Genomic DNA, 18,008 nt, shown 5'->3' with positions numbered 1-18,008 from the left:
TGGTTTTGCAAAATGTATTTTTTATTAATATTTGAAAAAAATATACCCTACGACATGGATATATCATTACTCGTCTACAAGTATAGATAGTGCTACTTAAAAATGTATTAAACTATATGTAGCTTGCATTTTATTTTAGAAGAATGCAAAAAATTCGGGTTATTAGTCCTGATTTAAGCCGGGATATTACCGTGGCTGATTAGCACATTTTGTACTGTCACAGGATAATCGATTAAAACATTCGCCTGGACGCAACAAACATTTAGCAAAAAATAATTAAACGAATTAATCTTTTTTCCTTGATAAAATATTATCATGAATAAAACTGAAACTAAAGTACAGAGAAGTATGTGGTATAATAAACAACCCCCATAATGTTCCATTAAGCCAAAGCAAAATATCGATGCTAAGAAATTATGTTCTTTTACTTAAATTAAACACTAAAACAGATATTGGCTACAGTAAAATGATGGAATTGATATGTTTAAAATATAACATCAATGTTTCTAGAGAACTTGTTCGACAAACTTTGGTGAGACTCAATCCGTAAGGCGTAGAAAATTTAAACACTTCACAAAAACCCGGCTTGACTTTTAAAGCTCAGTAAATATACAGACCAAATTCTTTGAAATGTTTAATTTGAAACGTTCGGACTCTTGCGGACATGCAGATATGCGGTAGAACATCAAAACGTTCGGCCAAGTGCTATGACGTTCGGCCGTAAATCTCAAAGTTTGACTATCCTAATCAGACTATACTAATTGACTATACTAATCAGACACGGTAGTAGGATATTATTCGCATTATGAGAAGACGTGCACTCTCGTTGTTTTGTTACGGGCGATATCTATAACGAACGATGTTCGTCTTTGTCTTCTTTTGTTTTTGTTTTAGTTTTGGTTGCTTTAATAATGTTTTGAAAATTCAAACGATTTCATATTATTAAACAAGAAGGTTCTGAAAAATTATATTTTTTACGAGATTACTTTTACGGGTCGACGAAAATAAAGATATTTTTCATTGTTTATTTGCATTCCAATAATTTTAATAATGTTTCATGTTTATTAAAAGGTCAGTCATGTAAGAAAACGCATTTTAATTAATACAAGCTTACCTTTTTCAAATTTCTGACTATTTTTATTGGATTACCTTAAAATCCTCATGGACCATTTCTAGTTAGAAAATTTTGCAGGAGTAATGTTTTAAAATTTTTACAACAGCCGCAAAAGTGTTTTCTTTAAACACTTTCTTCTCGTCAGGTATTGATTGGGTACTGCGTTAAAACTTTCCCCAACCAGGGCAGACAACATCAAGCTGTATGTTCCTAAATTAAAGTTTCAATATTTGGAACAAGTGAGCCAACACTTGTCTCACTTGCCTTCTATTGATCTTAATACACAAAAATATCACCAATATCACCAAATGTAACAAAATTAGTTGGTTTTTTTCAACAAACTTGACCGTTCAGATTATTTGTATAAAAAAGTAGAATTCAATTCAATTTTTCATATTCTTCACTATAAATCTGCCTTAACACCCCTATTTTTAAGCAGAAAGAAAGTTATGTTAATACTTCACACAATTGTTTCAAACCTAAAAACTCCTTTTATTATATTCTGTTCTACACACTGGGCAAAGTTTCTCATGCTTATTATTATATTGTTCGTAAGCCAAAAGGCATTGCATATGATAAACATGTGTGCATGATAACAACATGGTTCCCTTGCTTCCATCATTTAGCAATGACAAACATATTGGACATTCCTTTTTGCCTCTTTTAATAGCTTTAATTTGAATATTTTCCCACTCATTTTCAAGCATGTCTCTTTCAGTAAATCTCTTCATTACAGATTTGCTAGAAACCAAATTTTGGTCAATCGAATCAATAAAGTGGGACACATCTTCGTAGTGATAGTCGTATGATTCAACAAGTTTATCAGAAAGTTTTAAGAACTTTTGCTCATAATACTTTCTTCTAAGTTTTTTGTCACTTGGTGGTATTTTCTCTCTAAGTTGAATGTACCTTTTTTGTATAATATAACGCCTCCAGTGTTTTTGTATCACAGTGGCAGATCTGTTTAAAGTAATTATTGAACCATCAAATATTACTCTTTTTTCATAGTTTGTTCTTCGACAAATAGGACAAATAGCTTTACCTGAGTATTTTTCAAATGATGCTATGCATTGGCGATGAAAAACATGACTACATGATAATAATATTTGCTGTCGAAATTGATTATAATTATCCTTACATATTGCACATGGTTGTGACGAATCACCTCTTGAGTTAGATTTTTTCTTTAAAATTGCCCATTGTTCTTCATTCAAACAAGGATTTTCTTCACACTCTACAATACCCAGTTTTTCTGCCAATGTCACGTTCCTTGCGACATTTTGGGAAGCTGATTTTATTACGAATTCTTTGTTAAGATTCTTTGTATCTTTCTTAAAGACAATATTTTTTGATTTCAAGTTGACTGTATTCTGGTTCGAAATCCCTTTAGACAAAGATAACCCGTATTTCAGATTCAACGTTTTAGCCAAATGATCCTGAAGTGCCACAGCAGTCAAAGTGAGATTCCGATTACTCTTTGATTGTTTACTTCTTGCAGTTGCCATTTTGCGAATGCAAAGTGGACTTTTGTTGAGCGGGTCCTGCATCAAGACGTTAACAAGACATAACACGGTTCAAAAGAACATTTGGCGGACCTTTCATTTAACCTTCATCAGTATATGTATGTGTATATGATGGCCCCATGTGTGGCACGTTTTTCTTTCAATTTAAAAACCCTTTTCTTCTATGATCCAAACAGTTCTCTTCTGTATTTTCTGCGTTTTGACACTTTTCTTCCGCACTTAACACTTCTCTGTATGTGGCCCTAAACTTTCTCTTCACAACTAAATTTAAAAATCTGGTTCCGCAATTTCACACCGCAAGAGAAGAATCCTACTTGGCTACACTGCTCAATTTAGCAATTGTAGCAGGTCCCGTAGCATGTGCATGAATAAAATAATATCAACAATATACAGCTAAATTACACGGAGAAAGTAAGAATCCCCCGTGTAACTTGACGCATCGTAAAGATAGTACAGGAACCTAAAAGAAAAACATGTCCAATGATGTACCTAAACGAAAATTTAATATTGCAACCTACGCAGCTTCGTACTTATTAAACAAATGCAGCGAAATCGTATACCAATTCCGTCGCTGCGTCTGATGCAACGACCCCGGGTCCGGCAAAGGCATTTGCAAGAGAATCCCGGCAAATTCATCCTTGTCTTCCTGTAAGCTCCTCCGTGCTAGGACGGGGCCGAAAACTCCAATGACGGTAGAAATCAACTGATGATCTCATTACTCAGTTAGTTTTTTAAGAACGAAACACAAATTGCCAATATCAACACTTATATATTGGTAGATAACCAGAGCAAACTACAACAACATGTTCGCTCGAACAAACTTAAACTAAACCAATTTGATTGTTCAATGTACGATGGGGAAAGCGAGAGGGAATAACACACTGATTTTCACACATTCCTCCAAGCTCTTTTCTTCTAAGAAAGATTTCTCTGACCCAAAATCTTTTCCTTCTTTGCAATTTTGTTAATGCTCTTCTTTCTAGGCTACGTCGTCTTCTTCGAAGTAACAATAACAACAAGACTTTTTTTCGTTCTTTCTTTTTCATAGCTCCTTCTCGTTTTAATTTCGGCTACAAAAGAGCTAACGATGCGCTGTTGTGTGAACGTGAAATGAACATATCAGGTACCTGTAGCTCAAAAATTGAAATCGGCTAACACAACATGCGCACTATGGTTAGCTCATCGTTAGCCCGAAGTGAGAACCAAGCTTAAATATCATCATTGCGCGCGCTCTCTATATTGTTAAAATAAATATGTACATATAGTGATGTAGGTTAAATGAAGGCACAATTAGATGTGATATTTTTTTAGCCGTGTTGTTAACCGTATCAGTGTAAAGCTCATCCCAAATCGGATATCAGATACCCAAGCGCACGCTGCTTTGTTAATCACTCTTTGTCCCATCCATTGGTTGCTGCTAATGTACCTAGCTACAAGGGTTCATACCCAAACTTACCCAAACCTCATTTTGTGTTTTGCGGTAATATGACACCAGCGGTCCTCCTTTTCTTAGCTAGCTAACTAGCTAAGCTTACTCCTTATTGGGAATTAGAAAGGGAAAAATATGTAAAAAGAAGTCCTAAAGAAAAGTGAAATTAGGATTTCTGTCTGTACATTTTTTTTAAATGACACTGACTGGTGTTTACTTGTTTTTTTATGCAGATAATATATAGCTAATAAGCAAACAACGTTTGACACTAGCTATAGCTTTATGGTGCTGTAGCTTGGTGGTTCTAACTGTGGCACTTTGTGCAGGTGACCGGAATTCGATTCCTCTTGGCAGCGATTCAGTATGGGCGAGTGAATGTTACCATAGCAAGGGAAATTGGGGAGGTGGTACACTGTTTTTACCTTGTTGGATGTTGCACAGAGAGTTGTCTCTGGCAGAGCACTGACCTAACTAGGTCTGTGTAGCTGAAAATGAGCATTAAATAATAGGACTACCCATCTAAGCCATGGCCCCTCCTAGAAGTAACAGAAAGGTATATCTCGATTTTTTTGAGGTTAGCCATGTAATATATGCACATCTATTTCAAGAGGTGCATTGCTAGCTACCTAACCCGAAGAAAGGTGGTTAAATCACTAGATTGAAAAATTTATACAAACACTTCTGGCTAGCTAGCTAGCTATGTTTTAACTAGTTGTTCTGACCTAACTATGAAGTTAAGTCTTCCTTTAGACACAGAAGGGTCAGTGCAAATTTTTCTGTTGACCTTTCTCATTTATTGCTCCAACATATTTAACACATGTAAGTTATTTTTTGAATTGTCATTTCTGGACAGGTCCAACCCAAATATTAACGCTGTGTTTGCATGGCCGGCAGCCGGCCGATGATATTTAAAATACTAAATATTTAAAATACTAAATTAAAAATATACGTAACTTATGTGCCGTTCATTGTTATTATTTAAGATGTCTATAGATATGTTTTAAGAGCCAATCATTAAAGTTATGCATACTAAGTAGCTGGCAGCTGAAAATGGTATGTGGCAGTCATTGATTTCCTTAATTTATTTTTCCATTATATCATTGGTGAATAATTTTCATGTAATGGCGCCGTAGATTAGTGGTTATAGCTCTCGTACTCTGTGCGGGAGACCGGGGTTCGATTCCTCTTGACGGCGATTCAACATGGGCGAGTGAATGTTACCATAGCCCCGGGTTAACCCAAGCCATGTGAGGGAAATTGGGAAGATGGCACACTGTGTGGGCCGTTGGATGTTGCCGGGAGTTGTCTAGTAGAGCGCGGGCTCTAATTGGGTCTGCGTAGCTCAAAATGAGCATTAAATACTCTAGGACTCTCCATCTACGCCATGGCCCCTCCTGGAAATAATAGACAGGGTATATCCCTCGATATTTGTGAGGCTGGCCATGTAAAATATGCACATCTATCTATCTGTAATTAAAAAGGCGACATTTTGTGCTATATTGTTTTTTGCTACATATGTACTCCCAAAGTTTGTTGCAATATATTTTATAAACACTTATTTTTAACGCAAGGTTTTGTTAAGACAATAAACGAAACAAAAATATGGGAATTAAGTTTGTTTTTCCGTTTATCAATTTCATATTAAATTACTTTTCAGAGTATTTCTTTCTACATACGAAACAAAACCAATTCAATGCCTTCGGTAATTTTTTCAAAGTTGAGTGTTTAAAACTCACATTTTTTTCTTTGCTGTTTTGATAATTTTCTTTTCTTGACAAGAACGTTCTTCTCGCATTTCTTTCTGAAAGAATCAACTTCATCGTCACTCGAAGATAAAATATTTTGTATATCCATTTTACATTGAAAATAAGACAGATGAAGATATTAAAATAGTATATATATAAGTAAAAATTCTAAAACTGTCAAACATATATATGGAATATCAGTCACCGGCATGAGAGATACGGGAATTATAATTGCCAGTCATTTAATGTTTGGAAAATCGATGGCCAGCATTACATGATACAAATTTTAAACTGCCGGCCATTTAGTATTTCAAATATCATCGGCTGTGGGCTGGCCATGCAGACACGTCAAAATATTAACACATGGCTCGTGGCCTTTTGAAAACTATAAAAAAAAACAGCTGGGTATATGGATTTTATTTTTATTCAGTGACAAAATAAGTATCCAAAAATATATTCTGTGTGTTAAAAGTTGTTTGTCTTTAATGTAAATAATTGCTGTTATAGCCGGAATCAGTGTCAGTGCTTGTGAAGTTCTGAAAACACAACAACAAGGCATATGTATGAGGAGAGGCACAATTAGCATGTTAGGAAGTTCAAAAGAACAATACAAAGGGATGAAGGAAGAAACATTTCTACATAGACGGGACAAAATACAACCAGCATTGACAGAGAGGAGGGACAGATCACCAAGAATCCAGAAAAATTAAAAGTTTATAAGTTATTTTACAGCAACCTCATAAACTACCTAATTGGAGAAAATCGATTTATTATTTAAAAAGGGGGAAAAAGAAGAACTAATAAAAATATAACTGACAAAAGTTAAGAAAATTGAAGAGGAAAAAAGCAGGAGACAGCAAAGGGTAGAGGAATGAGATTATTTTAGAGGAAGGAATGTAAATGGTGGTAGCATTGCAAATAAGATATATATACTAGAAGAAATCAAGTCAATATTTGGAGGGGTATCAAAAGTTTTCATTAAAAAGGTGTTTGAAAAATGGAAGAATATAACAAAATGAACATCAGCATATAATTAAAATAGGGGACAGAAAAAATGGTTCTACGAATGACAACTGATTGGTTTTGCAGGCAATATTAAAAAACAAAAAAAGCTGAAGAAAAACACTGTGTTCATAGGTGCACAAAAGGTCTTTTATAAATTGTTGCTTGATTGCATTGGAGATTTTAATGGGGAATGGGACAAGAGAGAGAGAGAGGCGGCTTTGGTATACCAGATAAATAAAAGAACAAGAATAAGGAAGACCATATGGTCAAACTAAATAGCAGATAGTGTAGTAAAGCATGGCACTGTGTACGTACCACAACTGTGTTGTAGCAGTATTGAGAAAGTTTATAAGGTTGGGCAACTGAAATGAAAAAGAGTGAATGGATAAAAAGAATTAAAGAATAAATTCAGGGACATGTATGGCACATCAAGACGAAAATAATAGATTTTAGTAAATTAACAGATCAGTAAGGACAGAAATACAAGATAAAGTTTCTCCTGAAGGAAGTCAGAATCAAAAAAGCTAGGAAGATAATAAGATGTATATACATAAAAAATGGTTGATATAGGCAATAACTTAAGAAAAGAAAGACAAAAAGGATGGGGAAAAGGAAAGAAAAAACATTCAATCGATGTATCAAAGTAAAACAGAGGATATAACAAGAAATCAAGAATGAATCCCCAGAGAAAACAAAAGAAATTAGAACATTGAAGGACTGACAAACTGTATAGTGGAATATTTGGAAATGAAAGAGAGGAAAATGGGAAAAAAAGAAAAACAACAAGTAAATTAGAGAAAAGGAAGAAAAAGAAAAAAAAGAGAAAAGGAACTAATTACAACCCTGCACCTTGAAAAAGTAATATTTTATAGGGGTGATTCAAGATTCGTCTGCTTAGGAAGCACAAAACACACTACATTTAAATACAGAAAGTTATAAAGTTATTATGAATAACTCTACCAAAAATTTTAATGCCATATTGTCATCAGTAATGCTTGAAAAATTAGATTTATTGCAAAATATGGAAAGTAGCCTCATTTCTGATCCCCATGACACCATTAAATTAAAACTTAAATCTGTTGTATTAAGACTTTCTATAGGTTATCAAGTTTCATCACCTATAGGCATAGTAGTTCTGCATTTGTGACCCGCAGACACCTTATAGTATTAGTTTTTAGTTATTTTTTAGCTATTTCTGTAGTTTTTAGTGTCAAACAATCAAGCTTTGTGCATACACTTATCATTTTATGGAGGCTGCATTTAAGCTTCAATTTTTTTCATTCTCAAGATATTCACATGTAAAGAATTTCAGATTAATTATATTGCATTAGCAAATTTTGACATTTTCTGTCATCATTAATTTTAGACCTGTTAAGGTATTTGCCATCAAACTTTATCAATGCATAGATATTATAAAGCTGAATTGATTAACATAATTTTTTTTTGACCAAATGACACTTGTTTGCTCATCCCAGGCCTCTTAATTGTTTTGCTGAGGACCCCATAACTTGGGATCTGCATGTCGGTTTGCAATTAAATTTTGTGAGTAAACATATAGAGCCTATGCAAGCTTACCCCAAATTTTTTTTTCAAAAGCAAGCTGCACACACCCCAAACACAAATTGTTTAACATATGCTATTGATAGAACAAAAAAATGACCAATGTAGTACACGTCAGGCCAATCAATAAGGGGAGAGCCATTGCTCTTGCTCACACAAAGCCTTGCCAAATCTGAGAAATGAGAAACTACCTCAGCCATTAATTGCTCTCCCAATTCCAAAAAGGTTTTTTTGGCTCAGCAATATCAATTAATCTCACATGGAAATCAATGACTCCTTTCTATTATTTACAGTAAAAAAGAACCAAAATTTATATAAAAAGATAAAATAAAATTGATAAAAAAGACTTTGTAATAAAATATGCATTTTTCAACTTATTCTATTTATTTAGATTGCTCGCCCAGTTAAAATTATTGTAACCTTGGGTAAGCGATTTATTGCTTTGGTGTTATTTTCTTATTGATAGGCCTGACACCTAAATTGTGACAAAAACACTTGAAGTGTGCTTTTGGCAGCTGACATTACCAATATCTTCCTTAAGAAGCCTAAAATAGAAAATCTGATGTAAATTTAATTAGGGTTGAGTCATTAAAAAATATCTGCAAGATGCAAATGTCTTTATGTTTATTCATCATTGATTTTATCTAAGGCATTTATTGAAGTTAGTAAATATTTTGACAAAATTTCCATTTTTAACAATTTTTTTCCATGTCTCTGCTTAATGTGCAGACACAGTGCTAGTATAGCAACAACACAACTACATAACTGCCTAAGATGATAATAATATTCTGTTTTGATTTTATAGTTTTTATATTAAAAAAATATAGGATGGTAAGACTTGGTTTGTTGTTTATCAATCTAGCCAGAAGAAAACGTGTTGGGTTAGAAACCAGAGTTGGATACATTTCTCCAGAAAATAATGCAGGAATATGGCATGGTGCTGGTGTGAAATCTGGTTTTATTGAAACTTTTTCTGGTAAAAAGTGAGTTATGACCTAATTTCACTGTCATGTGACAGGGTGTTAGAATTTTTATGTTAGGTCTAAAGGCAGGTGTTTTGGGAAGGGTGTTATAGGTCCTGAGGACAAGTCATAATAGGCTTTATAACAGGCCCTAAATTGTTTAAAAACTAAGAAAATACTTATTTGTAGCATTCAGAGTCAAAAAAAATACAACATACTCTTGACCTTTTTATGTAATTCACTGCGTAAATGTGAGTTTAATTTAGAATTTAATGATTTTATTTATGACAAGATCAGGACAGTCATTTAGAAAGAGGTCCTATAGATCTTAGTGTACCATTTGTACTACACTCTTAGTACAATAAAATACTTCGATTCAAGGGATAGGAGATGGTATATGTTCAGAAAATATCAAATTGGCCACCGTTCCTCATGCTTTCAGTCTTTTGCTTACTGATGAATCAAAAAGAATGACAGAGAATATTGCATATAACTGCAACAAATTATAATTTTAGCCAGAACATGGGAGAGGTTAGGTGCCCTGAAACCTAATTTACAGGTTCGAAATTAAACGTTGTCATGCGAAATCTCCCTGCAGACTGTACTGTTGATGTTTGTTAGGGTTAAATTGAAGTGTCAACTTGACTCTATAAATTTCTTTTACTTTTATAAAAGTTTATAATTTATTTTTAGTAGTTGCCTTGATTTCTTTACAATTAATAATAACCTTTTATTGATTCCAAACTTATTAAAACAAAATCATGTTTATTAATTACAAAAAGAATTTTTTCTTTTGTTGATTTTAAACTTACGCAATGTTGTGAAGTTGTCATTTTAAATTTACCTACACCATAAAGTTTTGTCTACATCCGGCAAAGATCAATACATGGTCAAGGCAATAAAAACAAGACAGAAGTGTTTCATGAAGTGTAGTAGTGCAGTTTGCGGTAAACAAAATCCTTTTTTTTTTATTACTTTTCATGTTTTCTTTCATAGAACAAAAAGATTTTGGAAGCCAAATGTTTTTGATAGAGAGTACTACAGTGACTTGCTTGATGAAAAAATAAAATGCTCCTTCACAATGAAAGCTGTCCGACAAATAGACCATGCTGGTGGATTTGATAATTACATCCTTAACACACCAGATAAAGTTTTAGTTTCCAATTATGCACTAGCCTTAAAGAGAAAAATGGAAACTGTTCAGAGAATGTTAAACTATGGTGAAAAGTCTCTTGAGGAGATAAAAGAAGAAATAAAACCCAGAATAGTTAGTAAACATGTCTGGATACCAAGAAACTACACAAATAGATTCTATTTTGATTGGAAAGGACCAAGAAGACACACAATATTCTGTTAAGTATGTCAATGTTCAAACTTCATGATTTCTAGAATATATCTAAACACTTGAGTCTTTTTTGTCTTGAAATTGTGTTTCTTTAGTGCAGGGGCTAGCTATAGTTATAGTTAAGACATTACGTACATCTATTTAATTTGTTGGTGTATCTTTTAAAAGTTATTTTTATATCAGACAATGGCTTGTTAAAAAGCAATTATATGCTTAGGAGGTATTACACCTACAATTGGTTTTAAGTACATGTTTTGTTTTCATATCTTTCTTTAATTAAAACAAACAAACCCTGTTTCATGTCTCAGTCTAAACTGAACTATATTATAGATATTTAATGTAGGTATACTGTAAATTCTGTACTGTAAAACTTTGAAATTGTAAAAGTAAGAAAAGCTTTACAGAAGTATAAATTTATGTTAGTGTTTCATGCTGCTAAGAATTTGGTATTTAAAGTTATTTATGTTCTCCAATTTTTTAGGTATTACTGTTTTGTAATTATTGTATTAATGTGATACTTGCATATCCATATGTATATTGGTATCACTATAAAATTTTGAGGAGGATATTTAAATGTCATGGTTATCCTGCTGGTATGCAGAAATTGTCATTGATTAGCCTATCTTGCATTCAATTGATTACAGTATGCAAACATTTAGCCCATGAACTTTTTGCTTATAAAAATATTAGTAATTTATAACTTGAGAAGTGTCAAAAAGTTGGATTTGTTTTTGTTTTTGTTTCATGGAAAATAAGTTATTACATATTATGTAACTTCCTAAAAAAATGACAGAAAGGTTAGTATGTATGGTTCAATATAGCTTACTTATTTTTTTAAAAGATAAAAAGTATAGATGAGGCTTGGTGATACAATTTTTAAGTTAATAGACTAACAAAACTTTGTGAGAGCTACAATGCTTACCATTTTTGTATTTTTAACCTTTTTTATGTTTTAAGCACATTAAGTACCCAATAAAAGTTTTTGCTGTGTCAATAGGAACTTATGCCTTGTTTTTTTTCTTTATATAGTATATATTTTTTTCTAATTCTTATATGCTTATTTGAACAAGGTTGGTAAAACGATGCAGTTTGTTTGACTACCATTTTTTAGAAAGTTCAGTATAAAAGAAATAGAAGCCTGCCTAAAACAAATTAGTGAAGAGGTCAGAAATAGACACTATTCAATGAGTTACTAATTTGTTTAATGGATTCAATTTGTTTAAATTTATCTCTTTCTCTACAATATTTGTGTCAGCTTTAAACCAATGTTATTTTGGTGTCCCAAGGCTATAGTAAGATCCCTATTGTCTAACTATTACCCAGTTAATTATACTCTTGTTAGACTGTGAACCACACTCTAACTAACTGACCTTTTTTTTGTTTGGCATCCTAGAATGTAATTTATCTATGTTAGTAAGTTACTGTTTTGGTTAATACTGCCACACATTGGAAAGAAAGAAAACAATGTGCAGTTTATTTTAAACATGTGGTTAAACTTACAATAAAGATCATCTTTATATCCTGTTGTTAATTTTTTATCAATTGACTTTGTGGTGTTGTATAATCTACTTTAATTAATTTCAGAGCTTCCGTTTTTCATCAATGCTTTGTAGAAATTGTGAATTTATGGTTTTATTATGGGAACTCCTAATATTTACAGGAGTTTTCCAGCAATATGTTTTAAAAAAATTTTGGTGTTTAGAAATGAATGAACATTGCAAATTATCTCACTACTTTGTGGTAAACCATAAAATGTAATAAAAGGTATCATGTGTCTAGACTAAATTCTTTTGAGTCTTCCCAGTATTGTGTTTCATTGACCACAGTGTTAATGATTTAAAAAGAAAATGTTTGTTTTTGTGTGCTAATGACATTCTGGTGTGGCCGGTGCTTTAGATGGTCAATTAGTGCTTGTTTACATGATGGTTTATGTTTAAGGTCTATCCGGTTTTTGGTAATTATTTGTTGTCATAAAGGTAATAAAGAAGCCGCCATGCTCTTAAACAGACTGTGCTTCTAGTAAAAACTGTTTGTTCATTTTAGATATAAAATAACGTCAAATTATTAAAAAATTATTGAGTTGATGGATATAGAAATTCAAGTATCGTAACTGTAGCATGGCCACAGGTCAAGCTGGACGACAAAATACACAGGCAGTAACATCTTCGCACGAAACACAAAGAATGGGCGTTCCAGAGCCAGAAATTGCATCATCAACTTCATGTCCTCCATCTGCTCTAGGTGGAGGTAACATTTCGGAATTGAGAAAAAAGCAAGAAATTGGTGAAATCCTTCAACAGATTATGAACATCACAGACCAATCACTTGATGAAGCTCAAGCAAGGTGTTTTTTATTCATTAGTTTTGTTCTTGTCTTAAAATATTATCTTAAAATGAAAATTTTTTAACCCCTACCTGAAGCTTCCTGTTAAAAGTTGGACAGTGTATTTTATGAGAGCATATACACTAGATTGACTCACATTTATTAGGTAAATACCCAGATAAGATGGGTTGTATAGTATACATAAATTTGTTGAGGCTTCTTTTTTAAAACAACTTTTTTTAAATAATGTTCTTAGAAAACATGCATTAAACTGTCATCGCATGAAGCCAGCTTTGTTTACTGTTCTGTGTGAAATCAAAGAAAAAACAGGTAACACATTTTATTGTCTACGATAACTTATCTATAATAACTAAAATTATTCAATCCAACGTTTTAAATTTAATGTTATAAATTCTAGTTTTAAACATCCGAAATCAAACCGATGAGGAGCCTACAGATCCTCAATTAATGCGCTTGGATAATATGTTACTTGCTGAGGGCGTCTCAGCCTCAGCTGATAAAAATAGTGCTGCTGTAGCTGCAGCAACTGGACAGGATTCCCAAATCGAAAACGCAGATTACAAATTAAAATTGTCTCAAATCAGACAAATTTATCATACTGAACTGGAAAAATATGAACAGGTAAAATTTAAATTTTTTTAGCAGGGTGACCACTCCTCCTTAAATTCCCTAAATAACCTTAGAAAAAGAAAATCTCCTTAAATGTACCTACATGTACTTAAAAAATTGAAATTTTAGCTATTCTCCTTATTTTCTCCTTATTTCTTAATTTTTCTGATTATAAATTTTTTGGAAATGTGTTCATGGATTGTTCATCACCAGTGAAACATATTTCTCTGTTACCTAAAATCTTATATTTTCTATCTTTCAGGGCATAATTTATATGTATATTTGAATATCTATAATTTTTTTATCATAGGACATAGTATGTAACATTAAAGATAGAGAACTAAAATTGGTTTCCTCCTTAATTATCCTTATTTTTTTTATATTTTTATTCTCGTTCGCAGCAAAATATCCTTAAAAAATGTGAATTTTTTTCAATTCTCCCTAATATCTTTACTTTTGTTCCCATTTTATTAGTGGTCACCCTGTTAAAGGAAGCATAACACCTGTTTTTAGGGTTTTTTTATTCTTATGTTTGTTTTCAATTTAGGCATGTTCGGAATTCACAACACATGTCATGAATCTTCTTCGTGAACAGTCGAGAACCCGTCCCATTTCAAAAAATGAAATTGAACGCATGGTTAACATAATTCATCGAAAATTCAATTCAATCCAAATGCAACTAAAACAAAGCACATGTGAAGCAGTGATGATTTTACGTTCAAGGTTCTTGGATGCCAGGTAACAATCTGTTTGGTTTGATTTATACTGACAAGTAGTGTGCAGAGTATAATATTTTCAAGTAGCTACAAGAAAACAGTTATCATAAAATTTGTGTATACGTATCAGGGCTATAGTTTCTCTTACCTAGCTGTATGGGGAAACCACCTAGTAGAACCCCACCCCCTCTCCCACTCCCACAGTTATTTTGACCAAAAAAAAATTACCACTCCTTCCCCCCCCCCTCCTCCCCTTTCCTACAATTAGGCTACCAGGAGAAGCTTTCAGCTATTTTAAATCTAACAACCCTTTCTGTACATGTTTACCTCTCATTTCAACTTCCAACTTAGGCTTTTTATGACCAGCACAATATTGTACTCTTATATATTATGAAACTTGCTATAATTCACTTTTGTCCAATTTCTTGTGTGACTATTTAAAACTTTTTAATGCTTTAGACGGAAAAGAAGAAACTTCAGCAAACAATCAACCGAAGTTTTAAACGAATATTTCTACTCCCATTTGAGTAATCCATATCCAAGTGAAGAAGTGAAAGAAACACTGGCCAAAAAATGTGGTATCAGCATCGCACAAGTTCGCTTTTTTCAATATTTTTATGCTTACAAAAATGACACGAGGAGAATATGATGTGTCAAACTAATGTGTTTATATGCGTTCAATGTAAGCATAGAACTCCGATATGTTTTTCAGGTATCCAATTGGTTTGGAAATAAGAGAATTCGTTACAAAAAGAACATTGGTAAAGCACAAGAAGAAGCGAGTATGTACGCTGCGAAGGCACAACACCATAGTTCTGGAAGTCTAACGTCGCCGCAGTTGTCAGATGTGTCACCAAGAAGTAAGGGAATATTGGAACTTTATTTTATGTATTTATTATGTGCGTAATATGCATTGCGTTAAGCAAGTGTGGCCAGCATACATGTTGCATAAACAAGTCTTAACCTTATACTGGTATATGTACTTTGCCCTCCTCCCGGTTGTTAAATTTTAATTTTTTTCCACGACCCTATTAATATATTTCCAAACCACCTCCCTGTTTATTCTGTACTCTCGGGTAAATATTTCAAATGGTTTGAATATTTTAATATGTTATTAGTTGTCTCTTTAGATGAACATAGATCTACGTCGGATCACCAAATCGCTAATGATCTTTTTACGACTCAGCTGTCCACTGGATCCGATTGTGCTGTCGGTGTTTCTCCTGTAAGTATTGTGATATTGGATTGTGTAGTTGGCACTTTTCCTTTTCCGGGAACGTAACAACAATGTCTTGTTTTCATTACAAAAAACTGTAAACTGCGCATGGGAGGTTTTGTTAGACCTAAATTTACTTTATAGACCCTTGCGTGACTTCATCGTTACAGTAAACATGCTTGTAAAAAACAGATGCAGTCAATTAAAGCTTGCGAAATATTGGGGAAAAATTATAAAAACATTAATTTAAATGGCAGAGCACTCACTGAAAAGCTCTACAGTTTATCATGAAAAGGCTGCAAAGCGAAATAAGCGTCTATGTCCAGTGTTATATTAATAATTTTAGGTAAGCAACCTGCATCATGTGGTGTCACAGGCTACGGGAGGGTATTGCCCTCCCAATGATATTTCTTCAACAAGTGGATCAACGAACCCTGTAAGTTTCTTAATCAATCGGAGAGTTTTCGTTTGCATCGGAAATAAATGCTAAGTTACAATTTGTTATATAGAATGTTACTAACAGAGACAAAAAGCTTGTTATTTAGTTTTCGTTAATACTATGTTAAATTTCCTGCTGTTTATACTTTGCGCCATCTTGTTGTACATCCGTGTGTGTTAACGCTTTTAAAATATTTAACGGTATAACCTCTCATAGAGAAACACTTAGTGTAGTTTTTTTCCTGCTGAAAGACCATAACAACATTGCTATGAGATTGTTTGTTAAAAAAAGTCGTGAAAATAGAGTAGATTTAAACCAATTTTTTTTGTATTTTAGGTAAATAGTTTTAACAGTTTGTTAGATTCGATCAATACTTGGGCGAGGGTAGGTTTGTGTGTTTAGTTACTCGGTGCAGAAAGCGTTGTATGTGTGATGTTTACATTTCAGAATTCAAAAAATTGTTGTCCTTGTGGATATTTTGTCACCCAAAAATTTACTTTTTGGATATCAGGTCATTAGTAACTGGCTTGCTGATGTATAGTGTCTTCCTAATTGATATTGGTCATTAAACCAGTATGTTCGAATTACCATTGTGATAATAATTACAGGTTTAGTCGGCTATACCTTAGTTTTAGGTGAAAGTGTTAGCAAATGCTTTAAGTTATATGCTTTATTTAGAGTCGAGATGACCATCCCACTTCAGCTCATCAGACAGACGGTAGACCACAATGATACAAGTTTTACGAATATTGTAAGTTGATTCTTGATTGAATCCCCTGGATCTTATTAAAAGTATTAAAAGTCATGAGCCGTCTTTTATTTCGCTATGTATTAGGAAAAAGTGTCACTATATCCTTGGACTCCATTTTGGTATCACACCTGTTGAAGTCCTAAACCATGCTACTTAATTTTAGGAATTGCAGTGACTTATTGGACTCTATGGTGTGTGATGATCTTTACTTCTTGAAGACTCGATGTTTTGGTTTGAATATGAATTAATAGTGCAAAGGTTGCCGTACGGTCAACTTGTGATGTCTCAAACTCTAACGAGTTCAGGAAAACTGTTCGAGATATGAAGAAATTGTTTGCTGAAAATATTTTTTTCATATACTGAAGCTGAGATGCTGTGTATTCCAGATATCGGTAGCCGGCTGTATAGCTTAGCGAATACAATTAATGTTTCTTCTGACATTTTATGGGATCAAGTTTTTAACCTTGTCTTCTGAAAGAACGGCATGTGTGTTTTTATGTCACCACAAATGTCATGTTCTGTAATTTAAGATCAATATTTGGCGCTGGTTGGTGATTATTGTATCTGAATGTTTTTGTTTTCTTTTTTAAATAAATAAGCTTTTATATATAGCGTATTTTCAATTACTTGAATTGACGACTGAATTTAAAAAAAACTGTTTAACTTGTGTATATAAATATCGTATTTTTATTTTTAAAATTTGTTAGTTTTTAAAATCAAGTGAGCTGATATGTAATTAACAACATCTTATTTTTGTATAGATTAAAGGTGTTTTTTATCAAATTTAAAATCTATGGAAAGAAACAAAAAAAAAATTCATAACATTTTTTGCTTTTTGGTAAAATTAAATATACGGTGTTCTTAGCAATATGGGTCTCCTAGTCAACCTGAGTTCTTTTTTTCAATCTTTGTGAAAAAAAGAGTCCACTCCCTCGTTTTTGCGTACAACAATGCTCAGTTGCCGTCTTCCCTTCGTTGAGGTGCATACTTGTGAACTTCTTTTATTTCTTAACATGTAAGTTTATTGTTGCTTTCAACTGAAAACTATAAGAATATAAAAAAAATTCAAATGTAGAGCTCGTCTTGTTTACTTGTTGAATTATGAAACAGAAAATGCTTAATCTTCCTACGTCTTTTTTCGACTACGCAACAGTCAATTTGTGAAGTGACATTTTTTAATATAGATCTACCTGTAAAAAAATTATTTTAATATTTTAGTGAAAGTAATAGTACATGTTTATAGTTTCAAC

At 32.8% G+C, this 18,008-nt stretch overlaps 3 protein-coding genes across 3 annotated transcripts; 2 read left to right on the top strand and 1 right to left on the bottom strand.

Moving 5' to 3' along the window:
• Nucleotides 1-345: 345 nt before the first annotated feature.
• On the bottom strand, nt 346-2,765 carry LOC130612163 (RING finger protein 32-like). The gene has a single exon (XM_057433461.1). The coding sequence runs from the start codon at nt 2,659-2,661 to the stop codon at nt 1,594-1,596; it is 1,068 nt and encodes a 355-aa protein (XP_057289444.1). The 5' UTR covers nt 2,662-2,765; the 3' UTR covers nt 346-1,593.
• A 6,383-nt stretch (nt 2,766-9,148) lies between these two features.
• On the top strand, nt 9,149-12,202 carry LOC130612066 (39S ribosomal protein L28, mitochondrial-like). The gene is made up of 2 exons (XM_057433356.1): nt 9,149-9,359; nt 10,335-12,202. The coding sequence occupies exons 1-2, from the start codon at nt 9,151-9,153 to the stop codon at nt 10,693-10,695; spliced, it is 570 nt and encodes a 189-aa protein (XP_057289339.1). The 5' UTR covers nt 9,149-9,150; the 3' UTR covers nt 10,696-12,202.
• A 459-nt stretch (nt 12,203-12,661) lies between these two features.
• Nucleotides 12,662-18,007, top strand: LOC130612065 (pre-B-cell leukemia transcription factor 1-like). Its single transcript, XM_057433355.1, has 11 exons — nt 12,662-13,027; nt 13,263-13,336; nt 13,425-13,648; nt 14,184-14,374; nt 14,812-14,947; nt 15,065-15,212; nt 15,483-15,577; nt 15,915-16,004; nt 16,344-16,391; nt 16,686-16,758; nt 16,922-18,007. Exons 1-10 carry the CDS (start codon nt 12,801-12,803, stop codon nt 16,737-16,739), a joined length of 1,287 nt encoding a protein of 428 aa, XP_057289338.1. The 5' UTR covers nt 12,662-12,800; the 3' UTR covers nt 16,740-16,758; nt 16,922-18,007.
• The last annotated feature ends 1 nt before the right edge of the window (nt 18,008 follows it).

The sequence above is a fragment of the Hydractinia symbiolongicarpus genome, chromosome 10 (genome assembly GCF_029227915.1).
Source record: "Hydractinia symbiolongicarpus strain clone_291-10 chromosome 10, HSymV2.1, whole genome shotgun sequence".
NCBI classification, from domain to species: Eukaryota; Metazoa; Cnidaria; class Hydrozoa; order Anthoathecata; family Hydractiniidae; genus Hydractinia; species Hydractinia symbiolongicarpus.
This window is presented reverse-complemented; position numbering and strand designations above follow the sequence as displayed.